The sequence below is a fragment of the Nycticebus coucang genome, chromosome 3 (genome assembly GCF_027406575.1).
Source record: "Nycticebus coucang isolate mNycCou1 chromosome 3, mNycCou1.pri, whole genome shotgun sequence".
Classification (NCBI taxonomy): Eukaryota; Metazoa; Chordata; class Mammalia; order Primates; family Lorisidae; genus Nycticebus; species Nycticebus coucang.
Genome location: NC_069782.1, coordinates 147,398,622 through 147,416,587, shown reverse-complemented (window position 1 = coordinate 147,416,587; position 17,966 = coordinate 147,398,622). Strand labels below are relative to the sequence as shown.

The 17,966-nt window shown below is 36.7% G+C and overlaps 1 protein-coding gene across 2 annotated transcripts in view; it reads left to right on the top strand.

The window, feature by feature from the left end:
• CACUL1 (CDK2 associated cullin domain 1) overlaps positions 1 to 17,966 on the top strand; it is an 81,049-nt gene that overhangs the window by 39,757 nt on the left and 23,326 nt on the right. For both annotated transcript variants that reach the window (XR_008378894.1, XM_053584716.1), the window contains exons 4-5: positions 11,217 to 11,312; positions 17,511 to 17,613. Coding sequence is in view for 1 of the 2 variants with exons in the window: in XM_053584716.1 (XP_053440691.1) it covers positions 11,217 to 11,312; positions 17,511 to 17,613 (199 nt within the window). In the remaining variant the exon portion in view is untranslated. The remainder of the gene's footprint in view (positions 1 to 11,216; positions 11,313 to 17,510; positions 17,614 to 17,966) is intronic.

The window sequence follows — 17,966 nt, the reverse complement described above, 5'->3', positions numbered from 1 at the left end:
GCGGTAAAGTGAGACTCTGTCTCTACAAAAAAAAATAATAATAAATAAATAAAAAGTGGAACTCCAACAAAAATGCTCAACCTCACACAAAGGCATGGACGTTAAACAACCTTATGCCAAATGACAGTTGGGTGTGGGAAGAAATAAAAAAGGAAATCATTAACTTCCTTGAATATAACAATGAAGACACAAGTTACCGAAACCTGTGGGATACAGCAAAAGCAGTCCTGAGAGGAAAATTTATCTCTTTAGAAGCCTACATTCAAAAAACAGAAAGAAAGCACATCAACAAATTCACAAGCCATCTGATGGAACTGGAAAAAGAAGAACAATCTAAGCCTAAACCCAGCAGAAGAAAAGAAATATCCAAAATTAAATCAGAGATTAATGAAATTGAAAACAAAAGAATCATTCAGAAAATTAATGAAACAAGGAGTTGGTTTTTTGAAAAAATAAATAGATAAACCTTTGGCTGAACTAACTAGAAATAAAAAAGTAAAATCTCTCGTAACCTCAATCAGAAATGACTGAGGGATTGATCCCTGTGAATTGAATAGTGACTAATTCTGACATAAATTGGATTTAATTTTGACCAAAGTACATTATTTAAACATTAATTTTTAATTCAACTTGTTAATATGTTTAGGATATTGCATCCTCATTTATAAGTGACATGTTTGTAATTTCCCCTTTATAATACTATATTTTCTTCAATTTTAATATCAGGTGTACCAGATCAAATAGAATGATTTTGAAGTATTTCTTCTTTTTCTATTGTCTATAAGATTTGGCACGATCTATTTTTCAAAATTGTCTGTTACTTTTATTTATAAATATTAGTTGTCAATTTTTTGAAACTTAAAAAAAGTAAGAAGTTAACTGATGACTACATATTGAACCTCAGAGTCAAAGCATTTTACAATAGGCATATTCTTTGACAATGTGTATTTTACTTTCTTTACATTATTATTACTATTATTGCTTAATATTTCGATGTAGCAATTATCTGATTCCTTTTCTGAATGTATTTATGTTCATTTGTTCTTTACGAGGTTTTTGTTTCTAGTCCTTATTTTAAATGTTGTTATGTTATTAAAATTTAAGCCTTTTTAATTTTGTGAAGACAAAAAATGGACACCTAATAAACACGTATATGTAAAAATTAAAAGAAATTTATGTTAGGAGTGTTTAATATGTATATTACAGCCCATAATCGTGCCTAGGATCATTTACTTTCTATATAACTTACTAATTTTTGGACATTGTTCTACCATGGAAAATAATATCTACACAGCAAAAATGGGAATGGAATGAGAATATAATGTCAGGTATACTCCTTCCTTTGGTCATTGGTAATCCCTGTGCCCCTGAGCCTCAGGAATGGAGTTTGCTTAGTGTTCCCATCCCCATCCTTCCCACCCTAGTTGCAGACAGCCTTTGCACCTCCTCAGCTGAGGGTCCAGACCAGGGATTGGTAAACTTTTTCTCTTAAGGGTTAAATAGTAAATATCTTTACAGGCTTTATGGTCTTTGTCCAGTTACTATGTTTAACTCTGCTGTTATAGCTATGGACATTATATAAATGAAAGGGTATTACTATGTTCCAATAAAACTTTATTTATAAAAAGTAGGTGATAGATCAGATTTGGTCTAGTTTTTTGATTCCTAGTTTAGAGTGCAGGTGAGTTCCCCTTATCCTGGGACAACCAAATTTTGTCTTGTGTCTTTGGGGGGCCTTGGGAGTTAGCAAGTTTCCTGCACTTCATCATCAACTATAATTTTTGCTTTGTGATAGTGCAGAAACCTGGGCATGAGTGAGTTTTCTGTCATGCTGAAAATGGTTGCTAACCTTTGCCTGCCACAGTAGGGCTAGAGGTTTACCTGCCAGTCTTCTAGTGGTAGACAGTTTTTGCCTTGGGTCAAAGAAGGGCCACCCAGGTGCAAGTGGGTTTTTTTACCCCTTTTTTTCAGCAAATGGCTTTTGTGATTCCAGTTTTTGTTCCTGTCTTCCATTGGCCGTGAATCTGCACCTGTTTTGCTTGTGGAGGAGCTGCATCAAGTGTTCGTGGGCTTCTTTAGGTATTCCTACCCTGTCCGTAAACCCAGCCAAGCCCAGCACATCTGTGCCAAAGAAGGCGGCCGCTCAGCTCCCTTTCACTGCCTCAGTCCATCTTTTAATGACTCAGTAGAAACTCAATGAAAAAAGTTGGATAGCAGATGTGGAAATGCCTTTGTGTTGAAGTTCCCAAGGGTTCTAGTCTCTTGATTCACATCTGGCTTTTTATTATTCATCACAGTTTCTCTTGTTTTCTTTCCTGCTTTTATGGCTGTTGTTACTAATGGAGAAACCTTTTATATATCCTTTCACCTGGTTGGACATTGCAAATGGAAGATAAAGAATCCTTGGATATCTAATGAGCTCAGATTAGGATTATTTTTGTTAATCAGCTTTTTCTTTTAAGAGCGAGAGTGATGTTCTCTCACAGCTTTCTGGATTACATTCTAGTAACTTTATAATCACTGAATTTGATGCTAGTCAAGAAGCTGTCAAATTTTCACAGAAAAATTCACATATAGTCTACTGTTAATGTTAAAATGTTAGTGTGTCATAGTTTTACTAATTTCAGTATTGTTTGCAGTTGGATTTTCTCTTATCATGAAATAAATGCCATGTGTTGCATGGAGGATAATTGCTCAACTTTTTCTTGAATCCTTCAGACTTCCTTCCTGTAGAGCTCCTCTCAATCCTTTGATGAGACCTATAGTTTCTAAATGCTTAACAGCTGCTGGACCAGTTGTTTACAGGAACCCTCCAAGTTCTCATTAAAAATACACAACTATGGATAGGGTCTGAGTCAGGACTTTGGAATGTGGCAGAGGTGTCTATATCATTACCGGTCTCTTCAGGTGATTTGGAAAGTAGCATTCTTTGAGGTCCACTGGCTTGTGTACCATTGTGTACAATTGTACCTGAACCTGGTGTCAATCTTTTTAAGCAGGTAAGTGCACAATCTTAAGCTTAAGATTGTGTTGTTGCTGAATCTACTCAACACCTTTGTATCACTAGAGTGCTCGTCTAGATTAAAAGCATCCACACAAAGCTCGATAATATAAAACAGCCTAAATATCCAGTGATGACCGATTGATGAAATGGATAATGACATGTCCAGATACTTGTTAAAATTAGGTTGCAGAGAGAAATTTGACCTGGAGAGATGTTGATGTATAGGTAAGAGATAAAAGCAGGTTACAAAATAATCTGTATTTGTTTAAAAACAGATGTGCATGTGTACACAAAAGAGAAGATAGGTACAAAAATGTTAACAGTAGTTATTTACCAATGTTGGTAGTGGTTATTTTCTATAGTTGCTTTTTAAAGATTTCAGTGAACATGTATTCTAAAAATATGTTAGTGGCCTTGTTATGCTTTTTAGATCCTTCTCTTCCATCCCTTCTTCCTCCCTATTTCATTTTAACATGAAAAAGTCGTTTATCTATTTGTAGACAATCAGAATGCTTTTGTGAAGATGAAAGCACATATTCTTAGTTGTTTTCATGATTCATCTTGGTGAGCTGGTATAGGGAGTAAGTAGAGGAGGAGGGATATAAATATGGAATGTGGTATATAAATATGTTGCTTGTATTTTACAGCTGCATCATCCAGTTAGCCTTATGTAAGTATCAATTACAATGAATTAAAATGAAACAAAAATAAGTTCCTTAATTTCATAAATCTGGGTGCATTTAAGTTGGGTGTATAAATATTTAAAATTGAGAAGTCATCTTGTCGTATTCTTTTGACAAGTATAAAGTATCCATCTTTGTCTTTCTTAACTTTAGTTCCTTTAAATCCACTTGTATCTGAAAATAAGATTGCAACCCCTACTTTCTTCTGGTTTCTATTTGCTTAAAATATTTTTTTTCATCCCTTAAGCCTGAGTCTTGATTTGTCCTTCAAGGTTGGGTGTGTCTCCTGGAGACTGCATATGGATGGCTTGTGCTTTTTTTATCCAGTTAGCCAGCCTGTGCCTCTGCAGTGTTGAATTTAGTCCATTAACATTTATTGAGAGAATTGATAAGTGTGGTGGAGTTCTATTTATCTTATTTTGTGTAAGTCCTTTATGTAGTTTTATCCTTTTCACCATTGTGGAAGCTAAGTTTTGACCTTTAGCTTCCGGGTATTTACTTTGCTGGTGGTCCATTGTGGTGGTCAGTGTTGAGAATAGGTCTAAGTATTTCCTGTAAAGCTGGTCTTGTGGTGAATTTTCCTCAGCGCTTGTGTATCCACAAAAGATTTGATTTCTGCATCAATTTTGAAACTTAGTTTAGCAGGGTACAGAATTCTGGGTTGAAAATTGTTTTTTTAAGAATGTTGAAGGTGGATGACCATGCTCTTCTGGCTTGGAAGGTTTCAATCGAAAAGTCTGCTGTCATCCTAATGGCTCTGCTTCTGTAGATCAGTTGGTGCTTACTCGTGGCTGCTTATAGAATTTTTTCTTTCATCTTAACTTTGGACAGGTTCATTACAATGTGTTTTGGAGAGGCTCTATTTGAATTGAGATGACCTGGGGTTTGAATCCATCTGAAAAGAATGTGTTGGGATGTTTATTAAAAAGTTTTCCTTTATGATAGTCTCCAGTAGGGCTTCCATCCTTTTGGGACAATCTTCTTCCCTTTCAGGAATCCCTATTTATATGTTTGAATGCTTCATGGAGTCTTGTAGTTCTCTAAACGCCTGTTCTGCTTTCTCTCTCTTCTTTTCTGCCTCTTTAACTACCTGGGTTAACTAAAAAACTTTATCCTCTAGCTCTGAGGTCTTCTCCATGGTCTAACCTACTCTTGATACTTCCTAGTGCCTTTTTACATTCTCTGATTGTCTACTTCATTTCCTTAAGCTTTGCCATATCCTTTCTATATTCTACATATCTCTCTTCAGACTTTTGGTTCTGTCTTTCCATTTTCTTGTCCATTCCTTTTAATTGTTTCTATCATCCATATTTTTAATTCCCTTTCTGTCAAGTCCATTAATTCTTTATAGGTGGAGTCTTATGTAGTAGCTGCCTCATGGTCCCTTGGGGGAGTTGCTCTGTTTTGGTTTTTCATGTTGCCTGAATTTTTCTTGTGGTTCCTCCTCATGTGTTCTTTCTTCTTGTTCACCTCTTCGTCCTCCTATTTCCGTCTCACTGCCTCCTTTGTTTCAAACACAAGTCCTTGCTCTTGATGACAGTATGTTGCAATATGTCACTAGGACACTGAGTGGCGCTGTTGTTTTTTTGGGAGACAGCATAAGCCAGCAACCTCTGTGGTCCTTATTCCAAACTTATTTGCCTTTGTTTCCTCAGTATTCAGGCCCTGCCAGGTTGGGATCGTAAAGCTCACAAGAATCCTTCAGGGGCAGGTCTCATAGTGCCCCCTGACTGCAGTTCCTGTAGGGTACAGGGGACCCTCAGCCTGTCCCAAGAGTGGAGTTCTGATCCTGGCAGGTAGAATTAAGATGGCTGTGCTTTAGGCCCCTGCTAAGACCTTTTCAGACCTTCACACAGTGGCAGCCCCTTGGTCCCCCGAGACCACCTCAGTATGGCTGCCTTGCCAGCCACAAAACATATGGCAAATCCACTCCAACCAAATCTGGTTGCCATGTACTATTCAAGTCTGCCCACTCTTCTAAGCTTTCCACTCAACGCACAGCTTCCCCCAACAACTAAAAACTCTGGAAAGGCTTTCTCCCCTTCAGGACCTCTGTGGGAGGCCAGCTGATCCCAGCTGGTTGTAATCACTTGCCTAATTCATCACATTTCCACTGTTCTGGATCATACGCTATATCCACCTCACCACCTCCTTGCTGTACTCCCTGAGCTATGACTCTGGGTAAGGTCCTTGTGCCAGGTATGGCTGGGTTCTCTCTTTTTCAACCCAGTTGTTCTAGGAGGGCTCAGCTGAATAATCCTCTTGCTCTGCCCCTGCCCCTGCCCCTGCACCCTGCCCCCCAACACCTCCTTCTAAATTTTTTGTAGAGTTGGAGTCTTTTATTGATCAGGTTTGTCTTGAACTCCTTGCCTCAAGTGATCCTCCTGCTGGAAGGCCTCCGAAGTGCTGGGACTACAGGTGTGAGCCACTGCTTCTGGCTCGTATGTTTGTATTTTCAGTAGTATATAGCAGATTGATTTTTAAAACTAGATGCTAAAATTATTTTTATATGATACACAAGATTATCATTTATTTCTACTCTTTTAAAACTTTATTTGAAATTGCTGCTTAGAAAATATTATATCTGTATTATGTTATTCACTGCAACATGATAACAAAAAAAATTAACAATAGGCTATCAATACGGGATCTGATTAAATAGTACCTTCAAGCATTGTTATTTCCTAGAGTAGGAAAGGCTGCCCACCCTTCCAAGCTTTCCACTCAACTTACAGCTTACCCCAACAATTAAAGTGTGTATGTTTTTAGGACTTTTGAGGGTCCCTGAACCTCTAGGTATAAGGTCAAAACTTAAAAAAATATATATATTGTTAAGATATTATTTGCCCTGTTTACTATGGTGACTTTTGCTCTGGTAATGCAGAAACAGTGGTCGGTAGAACTGCTGGTGGATCATCATGAACCTTCACTTCCGTATGCTTGCAGTAAATTTTTTTACGCAAGCCAATTTTAAGAATGCCCTGGATGTGAAGCAGTGAAAATTGATACTAATTTTATTAAATTGTGACTTTGGGTATACTTTTGTGTAAATGATTGGGGAGCTGCAAACAAAGTATAGTGGTTGTGAGAGGAAAACACTTGTGGCTATATGAGTTTTGAGCTAAACTGGCCCCGGCCGGGTAGAACAATATTTTTAGTTGAAAGAGCAACTGACAAGCCGTGATTATTTTAGATTTTGGTGTTTGACAGACATTTTCTCAAAAAATGGGTGAAATATGTCTGTCACTGTAAGGAAAATGACTGACAGTATCTGATACCAATAAGAAATTTGAGCTTTGAAGTAAAAACTAAAGTTTTGGGAAATTTTTATCTATAGCTGTGAGCTTGATAGCTTCCTAATACTTAAAAGCATTCTTCTGATGAGATAGGTTGTGATGCTGGGTAATGAAATGTATGAACTTTGGGAAGATCTGCATAACTCAGTGAATCATAATTTTCCGAATGACCAATGTGTGATATTATAGAATGTGAGTGTAAAGAATCCATTCAAAGTAAAAGATAGACCAATGAGTTTTTTTTTTGTTGTTGTTGTTTGTTTGTTTTGTTTTTCTTTGAGACAGTCTTTTATCACCCTTGGTAGAGTGCTGTGGCATCACAGCTCACAGCAACCTCCAACTCTTGGGCTTAGGTGATTCTCTTGCTTCAGCCTCCCGAGTAGCTGGGACTACAGGTGCCTGCCAAAATGCCTGGCTATTTTTTGTTGTAGTTGTCACTGCTGTTATAGCTGGTTGGGGCCAGGTTCAAACCCGCCACCCTTGGTATATGTGGCCGGCACCCTACCCACTGAGCTACAGGCGCCACCCCAGACCAATGAGTTTTAGTGTAATAGAGTACAAATCATCCATTAATAGTTTCAGATTTCATAATGTAACTAGCCTTTTAAGAAACTACCCCTTAACAAGTTTCATAAAAGAATATCTATAATTGTCTGAGGAGACTACTAAACTATGCCTTTCTTTTCCGTCTACACACCTGTGTGAGAGGCTAACTTAATTTGCTTCAACCAAAACAACATATCACAACCAATTGAAAACAAGCAAGCAGATAGGAGAATCCAGCTGTCTTCTATTAAGCCAGACTCTAAAGAGACTTACAAAAATGTTTGATGAGAATATTTCAGATTGTATATGAAACCTGCACATGGTGCCCCTTGATTGCACTAATGTACACAGCTATGATTTAACAATAAAAAAAAAACTTAAAAAAAAAGTAAAAGCAATGACACTGAATAAATTTTTTTTGTTTGTTTTGGAGGATAGTTACTTTTCTTTCTTTCTTTTTTTTTTTTTTTTTGAGACAAAGTCTCACTATGTCGCCCTGGGTAGAGTGCCGTGGCGTCATAGCTCATAATAGCCTCAGACGGTTGGGCTCAAGAGATTCTCTTGCTTCAGCCTCCCACGTAGCTGGGATTACAGGTGTCCGCCACAACACCTGGGTATTTTTTATTTATTTTTTTTTGGGGGGTTGTAGTTGTCATTGTTGTTTGGCAGGCCTGGGCTGGATTCAACCTGCCAGCTCCTGTGCATGTGGCTAGTGCCCTAGCTGCTGAGCTACAGGTGCCACGCCAGGATAGTTATTTTTCATCAAAATGTATTAAGATGTAGTGAGTTTATTATTGTCATTTTAGAATGAATACATATCTTTAAAATACAGTCTTAATTTCTGTTATGATTGTCATATAATCAAAATAAACAAAAGCTTTTTTGTATTCTTGGGTATTTTTAAGACTTACTGTAAATGTCTGAGAATCACTGGAATAAAAACAACATTAAGATACATTGTTAGGGAGAGTGCAGATCTGTGTGATTATACCTTAGCAGTTATATGAAAAGACCTGTAAACGGGATATTTATTTTCTTATACAGTCATAAAATCCTTCCAGAAGGATATAAAAAGAATTAAGTATTGGTTTAGGGAGGAAGAAATGAAAGGTAACTCATTAATCTAAACCTGTTTGTATTGCAAAATTAAGGGAATCTAGGTCTGTTATGAAAAATTGGAGCAATTTTGCAATAATGGATATTATTTTTCTGGCAATATTTTCTCGTTTGAGAAAAAGTGATACTTGCTTATTTTAGGGGTAAAAAAATTCATAAAGTGTCCAAGTCAAATACCATCATGTTGAAATAATATAAATCAAATAGGTAGCAGTTTCCCCAGTGGGGCCCAAGTATACTGAATTTTACTTTTAAGGAGAAACAATTTCACTAGACTGCTTAAGAACTTTTTTTTTTTCCTTTGGCCGGGGCTGGGTTTGAACCCACCACCTCCGGTATATGGGGCCGGTGCCCTACTCCCTTGAGCCACAGGCACTGCCCTTCCCTAGACTTCCTAAAATGACATTTATTTCTAGGTTCCTAGTAAAGAGATTGGGTTTATTTTAGAAGATTGTTAGAATTCATAGTGCTGTCATTTAAAAGGTTTTGAATAAGTGCTACATGAAATGTGGAAGTGAAAAAGCTAAGTAAGTGTTCTGACATTTGATTCAGTACAAAAAGTGCTTTTTAATACTCTTAAACTTTGAGGCTTTGGGAATTCTTGAAAAGAATAACTAAGGAATTTAATTTTATTCTGTTCTCTATTAAATGTGCCTTTTGATTAGTGTTCATACTTTTAACTTTTAGATAAAGTATCCTTTTATGAAAAGGGAAAATTATTTTTCTAATGCAGTAGCTTTTAAGATATTCTTTTGTTCGTGTAATTCTAAAGTTTATTTCTTTGCTGAAATATCATTTCCAAAGTTCTTTGAAACAATTTAGAGGAAGATATTACATGTGATTCCATTCATTAGTTACAGTTAAAAATTTGTGTATAATGTGGAACCATTTTCTGATATTTCTTTAGTAACAGAATTCTTTAAAAAATGTTAATGGATTTTTTAAGTACTAGACAAATGGGTAGTTAATTCAGAAAGGGGTTTTATTTACTCTTAGTTGTATTTATATGTTTAATATTTATCATTTTTGAAAGCACTTACACATTTTGATTCTCAGCTCATCTTGGAAATAGCACAGTCAGTGTTTTTCCTATTTTTAGATGTTTGGAAATTGAAATTTTGAGTGCTAAATGAGTAATTGCTTAACATATAACCTTATTAAATAATAAAATAGGAATTTAGATTTAATTTTGGGAAATGAAAAATTAGCAAATTTTCAACTGTGGGGGTGGGGTCAGCTCCCCTAACCCTCTGATTGTTCAATAGTGAACTGAACCCATGACTGGTTGACTTAAAGACATTTTTTTTCTCAGGGTTCTGGAGGCTGAGAAGCCCCAAATCAAAGTGCTCCTGATCCAGTTTCTGGTAGATGGCTGCCTTTTCACTGCAGTCCTCATGGGTCCTTTTCTTTGAGTCCCATTGTGGGGTGGGGGCAGAAAACTGGAGCATAATTGCCCTTCATTGTCTCTTGTAAGGACGCTAAGCCTATAGGATCAGAGCCTCGCCCTTGTGACTTCATGTAGCCTTAATTTAATTACTTCCTTACTCCAGATACAGCAGGACTGGAGTTAGGGCTTCAACATACAAGAATTTTGGAAGGACATACGCATTCAGTCTATAACATAAAATGAAGTTGGGAGTACTCTGTTTTGATGGCTTTATGACTTAGTATTTTGTAACAATGAGCTAATACAAGGCATGTATTACATATATTTTAGTACTCTCCAGAGTCACAGGTATATAGGGACCATTTGAATCCATGTTCTCTAGCTAATAATATTCATAACTGATTAGCTACAGAAGTTGTTTTATAGCCAAATTAGCAAAGAACTCAGGATATTACTATGCCTAAGGTAATTACAGAAATTTATTAGCCATTCTAATAGTGCAGCCACTTCTTTGAATTCTCCCCCCTCCCATTCTAGGCTCAAATATAGGTTTGTTTCCATAGAAAATGTCTACATATTTCATGATAATTTAAAAAATCCTATTTATCTTAATTTTGAATATACTTTTTTTTTCTGAGATAGAGTGTCACTGTGTCATCCTGGGTAGAGTGCTGTGGCATCACAGTTCACAGCAACCTCAAACTCTTGGGCTTAAGCGATTCTCCTGCTTCAGCTTCCCAAGTAGCTGGGATTACAGGCGCCCGCCACAATGACTGGCTGTTTTTTTGTTGTGGTTGTCATTGTTTAGCTGGCCTGGATTGGGTTCGAACCCAGCAGCCTGGGTGTATGTGGTCAGTTATCCTACCCATTGAGCTATGGGTGCTGCCCTTGAATATACTTTTTTACTCATTAGAATAAGCCTTTTAATTATTGTGTTAAGGTCACACCGTTTTTAAGAATGGCTAAACCGAACCTCAGTTTTACATAGCAGATTTTGGAATAAAGATAAAAGTCTTAACTTCGGGGTATCCTTTTCTTTATTGTAAGTCCGGGGTATCCTTTTCTTTATTGTAAGTCGCAGTAGGAATTTTGAATTCCTTCTGAGTTTATTTGCATTTCAGATTGTGATGGAAGATCTTTCACCTGGTTTCCCAGAATGATCACACTTACATTCTTTTTCACAGGCCAGCCCTCCAGATCTCTATATTGAAAGATTTAATATAGCTCTTGGGCAATACATGGGAGCATTGCAGAGCATCGTGCCTCTTTTCATATACATGGTAAGTTAGAGCTGTTGCCTCCTTTCCAAATACCTGGGTAGATGGAGCTAAGCACATACAGGTGCAGAAAGTTAAGCAGGTTCTATTTTTCATTTACTGTATTTTGTGTTAGAAATGGAAATTAAGTTATTTCAGTACTGTTTGATGGTTATGGTTGTTGACATAGAATAATTATTTAGTATTTTTCCTTTTTTTGTTTTTAAATTATTTAAGTAAGAATTGCTAAATGGGCAAGCTTTTATTTTATTTGTGTAATGTTCTAAAGGCACTGTGTGTGATCCTAGCAAAATGAAGATATATTAATAAGATTTCTCATCATCAGAGTGTTAAGGCATGCATCTAAAATATGATGTATGATAAATGCCAGATAAGTTGTCCATAAAAAATAGAACACTAAGATATTTCTTCCATTCTGGTGATCTCTTTCTTGTATTTGGAGAGTTAACTCTGAGTTTAGTAGACTTTGTTGATTTGCTTCCTCACCATTTTAAATGTACAAAGTCATAGAAACTTAATATTAGTGCTTTTGTTGAATGGAGAGGCTGTTAGAAATCATCCCGATTCTCCTTTGTTTATTAGATTAGGGAATAGGATGCTTAGGTGGCTCCTATATTCTATAGCATATAGATTGCTATATGTGGAGAAAGCACATTTTTATCACTATGTTAAAAATGACTTAATCTCCATAAAATGCACTTTACTTACAAAAAAGAATTTTTTTTTTATTTTTTTGCAGTTTTTGGCCAGGGCCGGGTTTGAACCCGCCACCTCTGGCATATGGGGCCAGCACCCTACTCCTATGAGCCACAGGCACCGCCCACTTAGAAAAAAATTTACCTCTACCTTTACTGTAGAGGGCACGTTCCAAAAGGTCATAATGTTTTTGTTTCCACTTATTTATTCCTTGGATACTGATAATTTTGTTAAAGAGTTTTCTAGTTAAAATAGTGTAAGAGGCTGGGTGCAGTGGCTGATGCCTGTAATCCCTGGCACTTCAGGGGGCCAACACAGAAGAATTGCTTGAGGTCAGGAGGAGTTTGAGCCCAGCCTAAGCAAGAGTGAGACTTCTTCTCTGCCAAAAATAGAAAAAAATTAGTTCGGCATGGTTGTGCATGCCTGTAGTCCCCACTATTTGGGAAGCTGAGGCAGGAGGATGCTTGGGCCCAGCAGTGAGCTATGATGAAGCCACTATACTCTACATAGGATGACAAGGTGAGACTCTGTCTCAAAAAAAACAAAAGAAACCAGGTTTTGCCTTGTCTTTTACCAAGACTTATCTTAGAAGAAATTGATAGTAAGGCTTTTCCTTTGGTTTAAGTGCCAGTATTCCTTTATGACTCAAGAAACGAGTGAAAAATATTATTGATGTTAGAAATAAGTTCATCGGGCGGCACCTGTGGCTCAGTGAGTAGGGCGCTGGCCCCATATACCGAGGGTAGTGAGTTCAAACCCAGCCCCGGCCAAACTGCAACAACAAAAAAAATAGCCGGATGTTGTGGTGGGCACCTTCAGTCCCAGCTGCTTGGGAGGCTGAGGCAAGAGAATCGTGTAAGCCCAAGAGCTGGAGGTTGCTGTGAGCCGTGTGACGCCACGGCGCTCTACCAAGGGCAGCAAAGTGAGACTCTGTCTCTACAAAAAAAAAAAAAAGAAAAAGAAAGAAATAAGTTCATCACAGTCAGCAGGTTTAATTAACTCTTTTGGAAAGGCTTAGGAAACCTAGGAGGTAGCCACCACAATATAATTTGGAATCTTCTCATAGTTTATTCATCAGTATGTTAGGTCTATGTGTCTTGTACTCACGGAGGAAATATTTTACTTTCGTTCTAGCAAACTCCTTATTCTTGATGTTTTAAAGTTTTTAGTGGAAACTGAATGGAGCTGAACAATAGGTCCTATTTGTGGATGAGCGTGTTAAGGGAGGGTAAATCGGTTTCAAACTTCCATGCCTGCCTTTTTTTTTTTGTTGTTGTTTGGTTTTTGAGACAGAGTTTCACTATGTTGCCCTCGGTAGAGTGCTGTGGCATCACAGTTCACAGCAACCTCAAACTCTTGGGCTTAAGTGATTCTTTTGCCTCAGCCTCCCAAGTAGTTGGGACTACAGGTGCCTGCCACAATGCCCAGCTTTTTTTGTTGTTGTTGCAGTTGTCATTGTTGTTTAGCAGACCTGGGCTGGGTTTGAACCTGCCAGCCTCGGTGCCCTAACCACTGAACTATGGGCATCAAGCCCATGTCTACCATGTTAATGGTATTTACCAGTAAGCATATTGGCTGGTTGCATTAGTATTTTCTAACTTATCATGACTTAGATTTTGAGTCAAAACATGTTTTAGCTATTCGTGAGTAACTAATTTATAAAAAATTAGATTACACTTTTCTGTAGCGCCACTTTCTTAAACTTCTTGGTCAGATCTTGGGGTTTAAAATGTCCAGATCATTTAAGAATAAATAAACTTTATTTATTTATTTATTTTTGTGGTTTTGGCCCGGGCTGGGTTTGAACCCACCACCTCTGGCATATGGGACCGGTGCCCTACTCCTTGAGCCACAGGCGCCGCCCAGAATAAATAAACTTTAAATTTATCCTTCCGGCTTGCAAAATTCAAGTAAATTGTCTTAGGTTGTAAAGTGAAGCTTACTCTTCCTTTCTCACATGTGTGAGAGCAAAAACTTGTTTGTTTTTTGAAATAGAGTCTCACTGTGTTGCCCTCGATAGAATGCTGCAAAACGTTTCTGACAGGGCATAGAAACAGAATTTTTTAAAAACATTACCAGTTAAAATTAATTTGTTACTTTACTTAGTATCTTTGTTATAAGTCTGTCTACATAAATATTTTAAGAAGGCAACCATTAAACTAGAAAAGAAATTGTGTCTAACATCCTACCTAAGTTAGCAGAAAAGATTCTTGTAAGACACAGAGGTCAGATAAAGACATAATTTTTTTTGTTTAGAATTTTGAAATTTAACATTGTACCTAAGAAAATGTTGAAAGCCCTCTGTTTAAAAAGGACAGGGAGTTTTTAAGTACTTTAGAAGTTTTCAGACTATTTCTATTTAATAAATTCTGGTTACTTAATTATGAATAGGAAGGACACATTAAAATGGCGTGTGTAAAGATCTTAAATGTTAAATAGGACAATCTACCAGGAAAGAAACGCATTATAAATGCAGAAGAATTTCCCTTGGGAGTTCAACAGTTAACTTTTATTCTCCTGTCTAAACAACAAAATTTCAAAGAGATGGCTAATTTGTTTTGAAGACTTTATACTGCCAAATCAACTTTTTTGTTGTTGTTTAAATTTGATTTAAAAATATCAATTGCAAAAAATAAAAATAAAAAATATCAATTGCAAAAGAAGTTTTATAATTAAAAAATAAATTTTCACTAGATAACTTCTAAAGAGAAAAAGAAATTTTTAGAAATGAAACGTGGCAGACAGTTAATGTCTTGTGATAAAATTCATTTGGGGGAAATAAAAACCCTAATGATTAGAAAAACTGCTATAAAAGACAAATGAGAAGAGGTGATAGGCCCTCGCTGATATTAAAATGAAGAAGACTATAGTAATTAAAAGTATTTGTCATTGGTGTAAATAGATCAAAGAAACAAAACCTCCAGGTAGATTGAAGTAAATGTAGGGAGGTTAGTAAAAAAGATGGCAATTCAAATCCGTAAGGAAGGAATAATAGATTATTCCACAGCTGGTATTAGGACAGCTAGTAGTCATTTTGGAGTTGAGAGTAGAGGAGTCTGATCACTACCTTATTTTTTATAACAAATTGTAAATGGAGTAAGTTTTGAAAAACAATGCGAGAGAACTAGTCTTGGAGTGAAAAAAGCTTTCTCCAAATGAAATCCAAACTTAGACTATGACAATGTAAAAATCAATAGCCCTTGTGTAGCAAGATCTCATACACCAGGAGTAGGTGGGAAAAAATTGCAATAAATGTGAAAGACGTGAGACAAAGATTTGCTTTCCTTGATAAGTTTTCCTGAATTAATTAGAAAAATATCAACAACCTTATTTTTTTTTTGTTGAAAAATGGACAAGTGATACAAATAGATCACAGAAAAGAAAAATGTGTGTAACATATAAACATGAAAATAAACCCAACATCATAATTAAGGAAATACAAGTTAAAATACTTTTTCTAAAAAACGTCTTCAGTTGGTGAAATTGAAAAGATTTGACAATATTCAGTTCTGGTGAATCTGCAGGGAAAAAAACTACACTTGGTGGAAATATAAGTTGGTAAAACTTCTTTGGAAGACTATCTGACAATATTGTTGAGAGTTGAAAATGCACAAACTGGGCGGCACTTGTGGCTCAGTGAGTAGGGCGTCGGCCCCATATACCGAGGGTGGCAGGTTCAAACCCAGCCCTGGCCAAACTGCAACAAAAAATAGCCAGGCGTTGTGGTGGGGGCCTGTAGTCCCAGCTGCTTGGGAGGCTGAGGCAAGAGAATCGCCTAAGCCCAAGAGCTGGAGGTTGCTATGAGCTGTGATGTCACAGCACTCTACTGAGGGTGACAAAGTGAGACTCAATCTCTTAAAAAAAAAAAAAAAATGAAAATGCACAAAGTTTGACTCAGGAATCATATCTATAGGAATTTATCATACAAATAAATTCTTAAATACATGCAAATATGTAAGAATTATGCAGTATTTGTAATAGCAAAACATTGGGGAACATCTTTATCAGTAGGGGACTATAAATAATTATGGAAAACATAGTAGAAAAATGTGCAATTAAAAATAATCTGTTTGTTTTTTTAGAGAAGAATCTTAAGATTTCATATTCAGTGAAAAAACTGTACAAAGTGATAGTATGTAATATTTCCTCATTAGTGAGTGTGTGTGTGTGTTTTTTTAAAGGAATAAAAAATGATATTTACATATGTGCAAGGAACACTTTAGGAAGAATATATACAAGTTCTTCCAGTGTAGAATGGGACTTTCAGGAATGAGACAGAGGGTCTGGTCTGTGTTAGGAAATTTCTTTTTATTGCATACCCTTTTGCTGCTTGCTTTTTATTTTATTACCAACTACATCTTATTTTTATAATTTCTTTTTTTTTTTTTTTTGACAGAGTCTCACTTGGTCACCCTCTGTAGAGTGCTGTAGTGTCACAGCTCACAGCAACCTCCAACTCTTGGGCTTAAGCGATTCTCTTTGTCTCAGCCTCCCAAGTAGCTGGGACTACAGGTGCCCACCACAATGCCTGGCTATTTTTTTGTTGTAGTTGTCATTGTTGTTTAGCAGGCCCAGGCCAAGTTCGATCCTGCCAGTCCAATGTATATGGCTGGTGCCCTAACCATTGGGCTACAGGTGCTGAGCCTATTTTTATAATTCCTTAGAAAAAAACTTAACGTTAGAAATTAAAGAGAACCAAGGAGCAACTTACTACTACCCCTTTTTGTGTTTTCTGCTCTTATGCATTGAATTAACATTTAACACAAGCAAATTCAATATTTTTAACTTGCCATTCGTTCGAGTCAAGGTGCTTTTGACTGCAAGAAACAGAAACCACGATTCAAAGTGATTAAAATAAGGAAAAGAGTATTATCTTCTGTAGTAGAACTTTAGAAATAAAGCTGTTTCTCCAACGTTGGTTGAATCAGTGGTTCAACCAAGGATTCAGGTTCCTCTTTGTCTCTTTGCTTTGTTTTATCTTGTTCTCTTCGTAGTTATAAGATGACTGTAAGAAACTTTTCTCTCAAGCCTAGGTTTCTCTGACTGGGCTGCCTTGAGGGTCTACCTCTGAACCAAAGATGGTCCCTAGGGAATGCTATAATCACTGGACTTGTTATTGACGTTGAATGTGTGCTAGGGAGTCAACAGTAAATGCTCCTTGCCTGCTTTCAGCCCACATCATATAAATGGTGTACCTTTTATTCGATGATGTGGTTTTAAACGACGTACCACACGGTATAGTTCCATAATGTCTGTACATTCATCTGGTTAATGTTGTACGTCTTCTAGTGTTCTTTTGGAGGTGTATGTTTCATAGCATTTTATCTTTTTATACTTTTAACCCCATGCCAGAAAGACAGGCAACTAAAGACAGGGCTTGTGCTTTCTTTGTTTTAATTGATGCTTTTATTCATTGTTTCCTAAAATAATAATATACCACTTCAATTCATTAGACTAATCATTTCTCCTAATTGCTACATAAAAATGAATTTTTTTTTTTTCCAGAATAAGTTTTACATCGAAACCAAGCTTAACAGAGACTTAAAAGATGACCTTATAAAGCTGTTTACGGAGCATGTTGCAGAAAAGCACATTTACAGCCTAATGCGTAAGTAATAATTCAACTTATTATGTAAGAGTGAGATAATATTATCAATGCTCTTTTTCCTTTTTTCTCTTTATTTCGTCTGAGAGCTTGGTGACGTGAACCCCAATTCTGGCACCTTCTGAACCAGATACTAAGAAGTGTTGGATCCTGCAATAATTATTCTACAAGGAGAGACACTGAGGAACTGAAAATGTGACTTGAAGGTCACTCAGGGAACTTGAGCAGCTTAGCCAGGTCTGGCCTGATGTTTGTGGTCTTTTGTTTCCTCCCTGACGATGGGGGATATATTATTAGGAAATTCACTCCTAACTTTATTACCAGTAACTCTGAAAGGAGTGCAGTGTTACATCTTT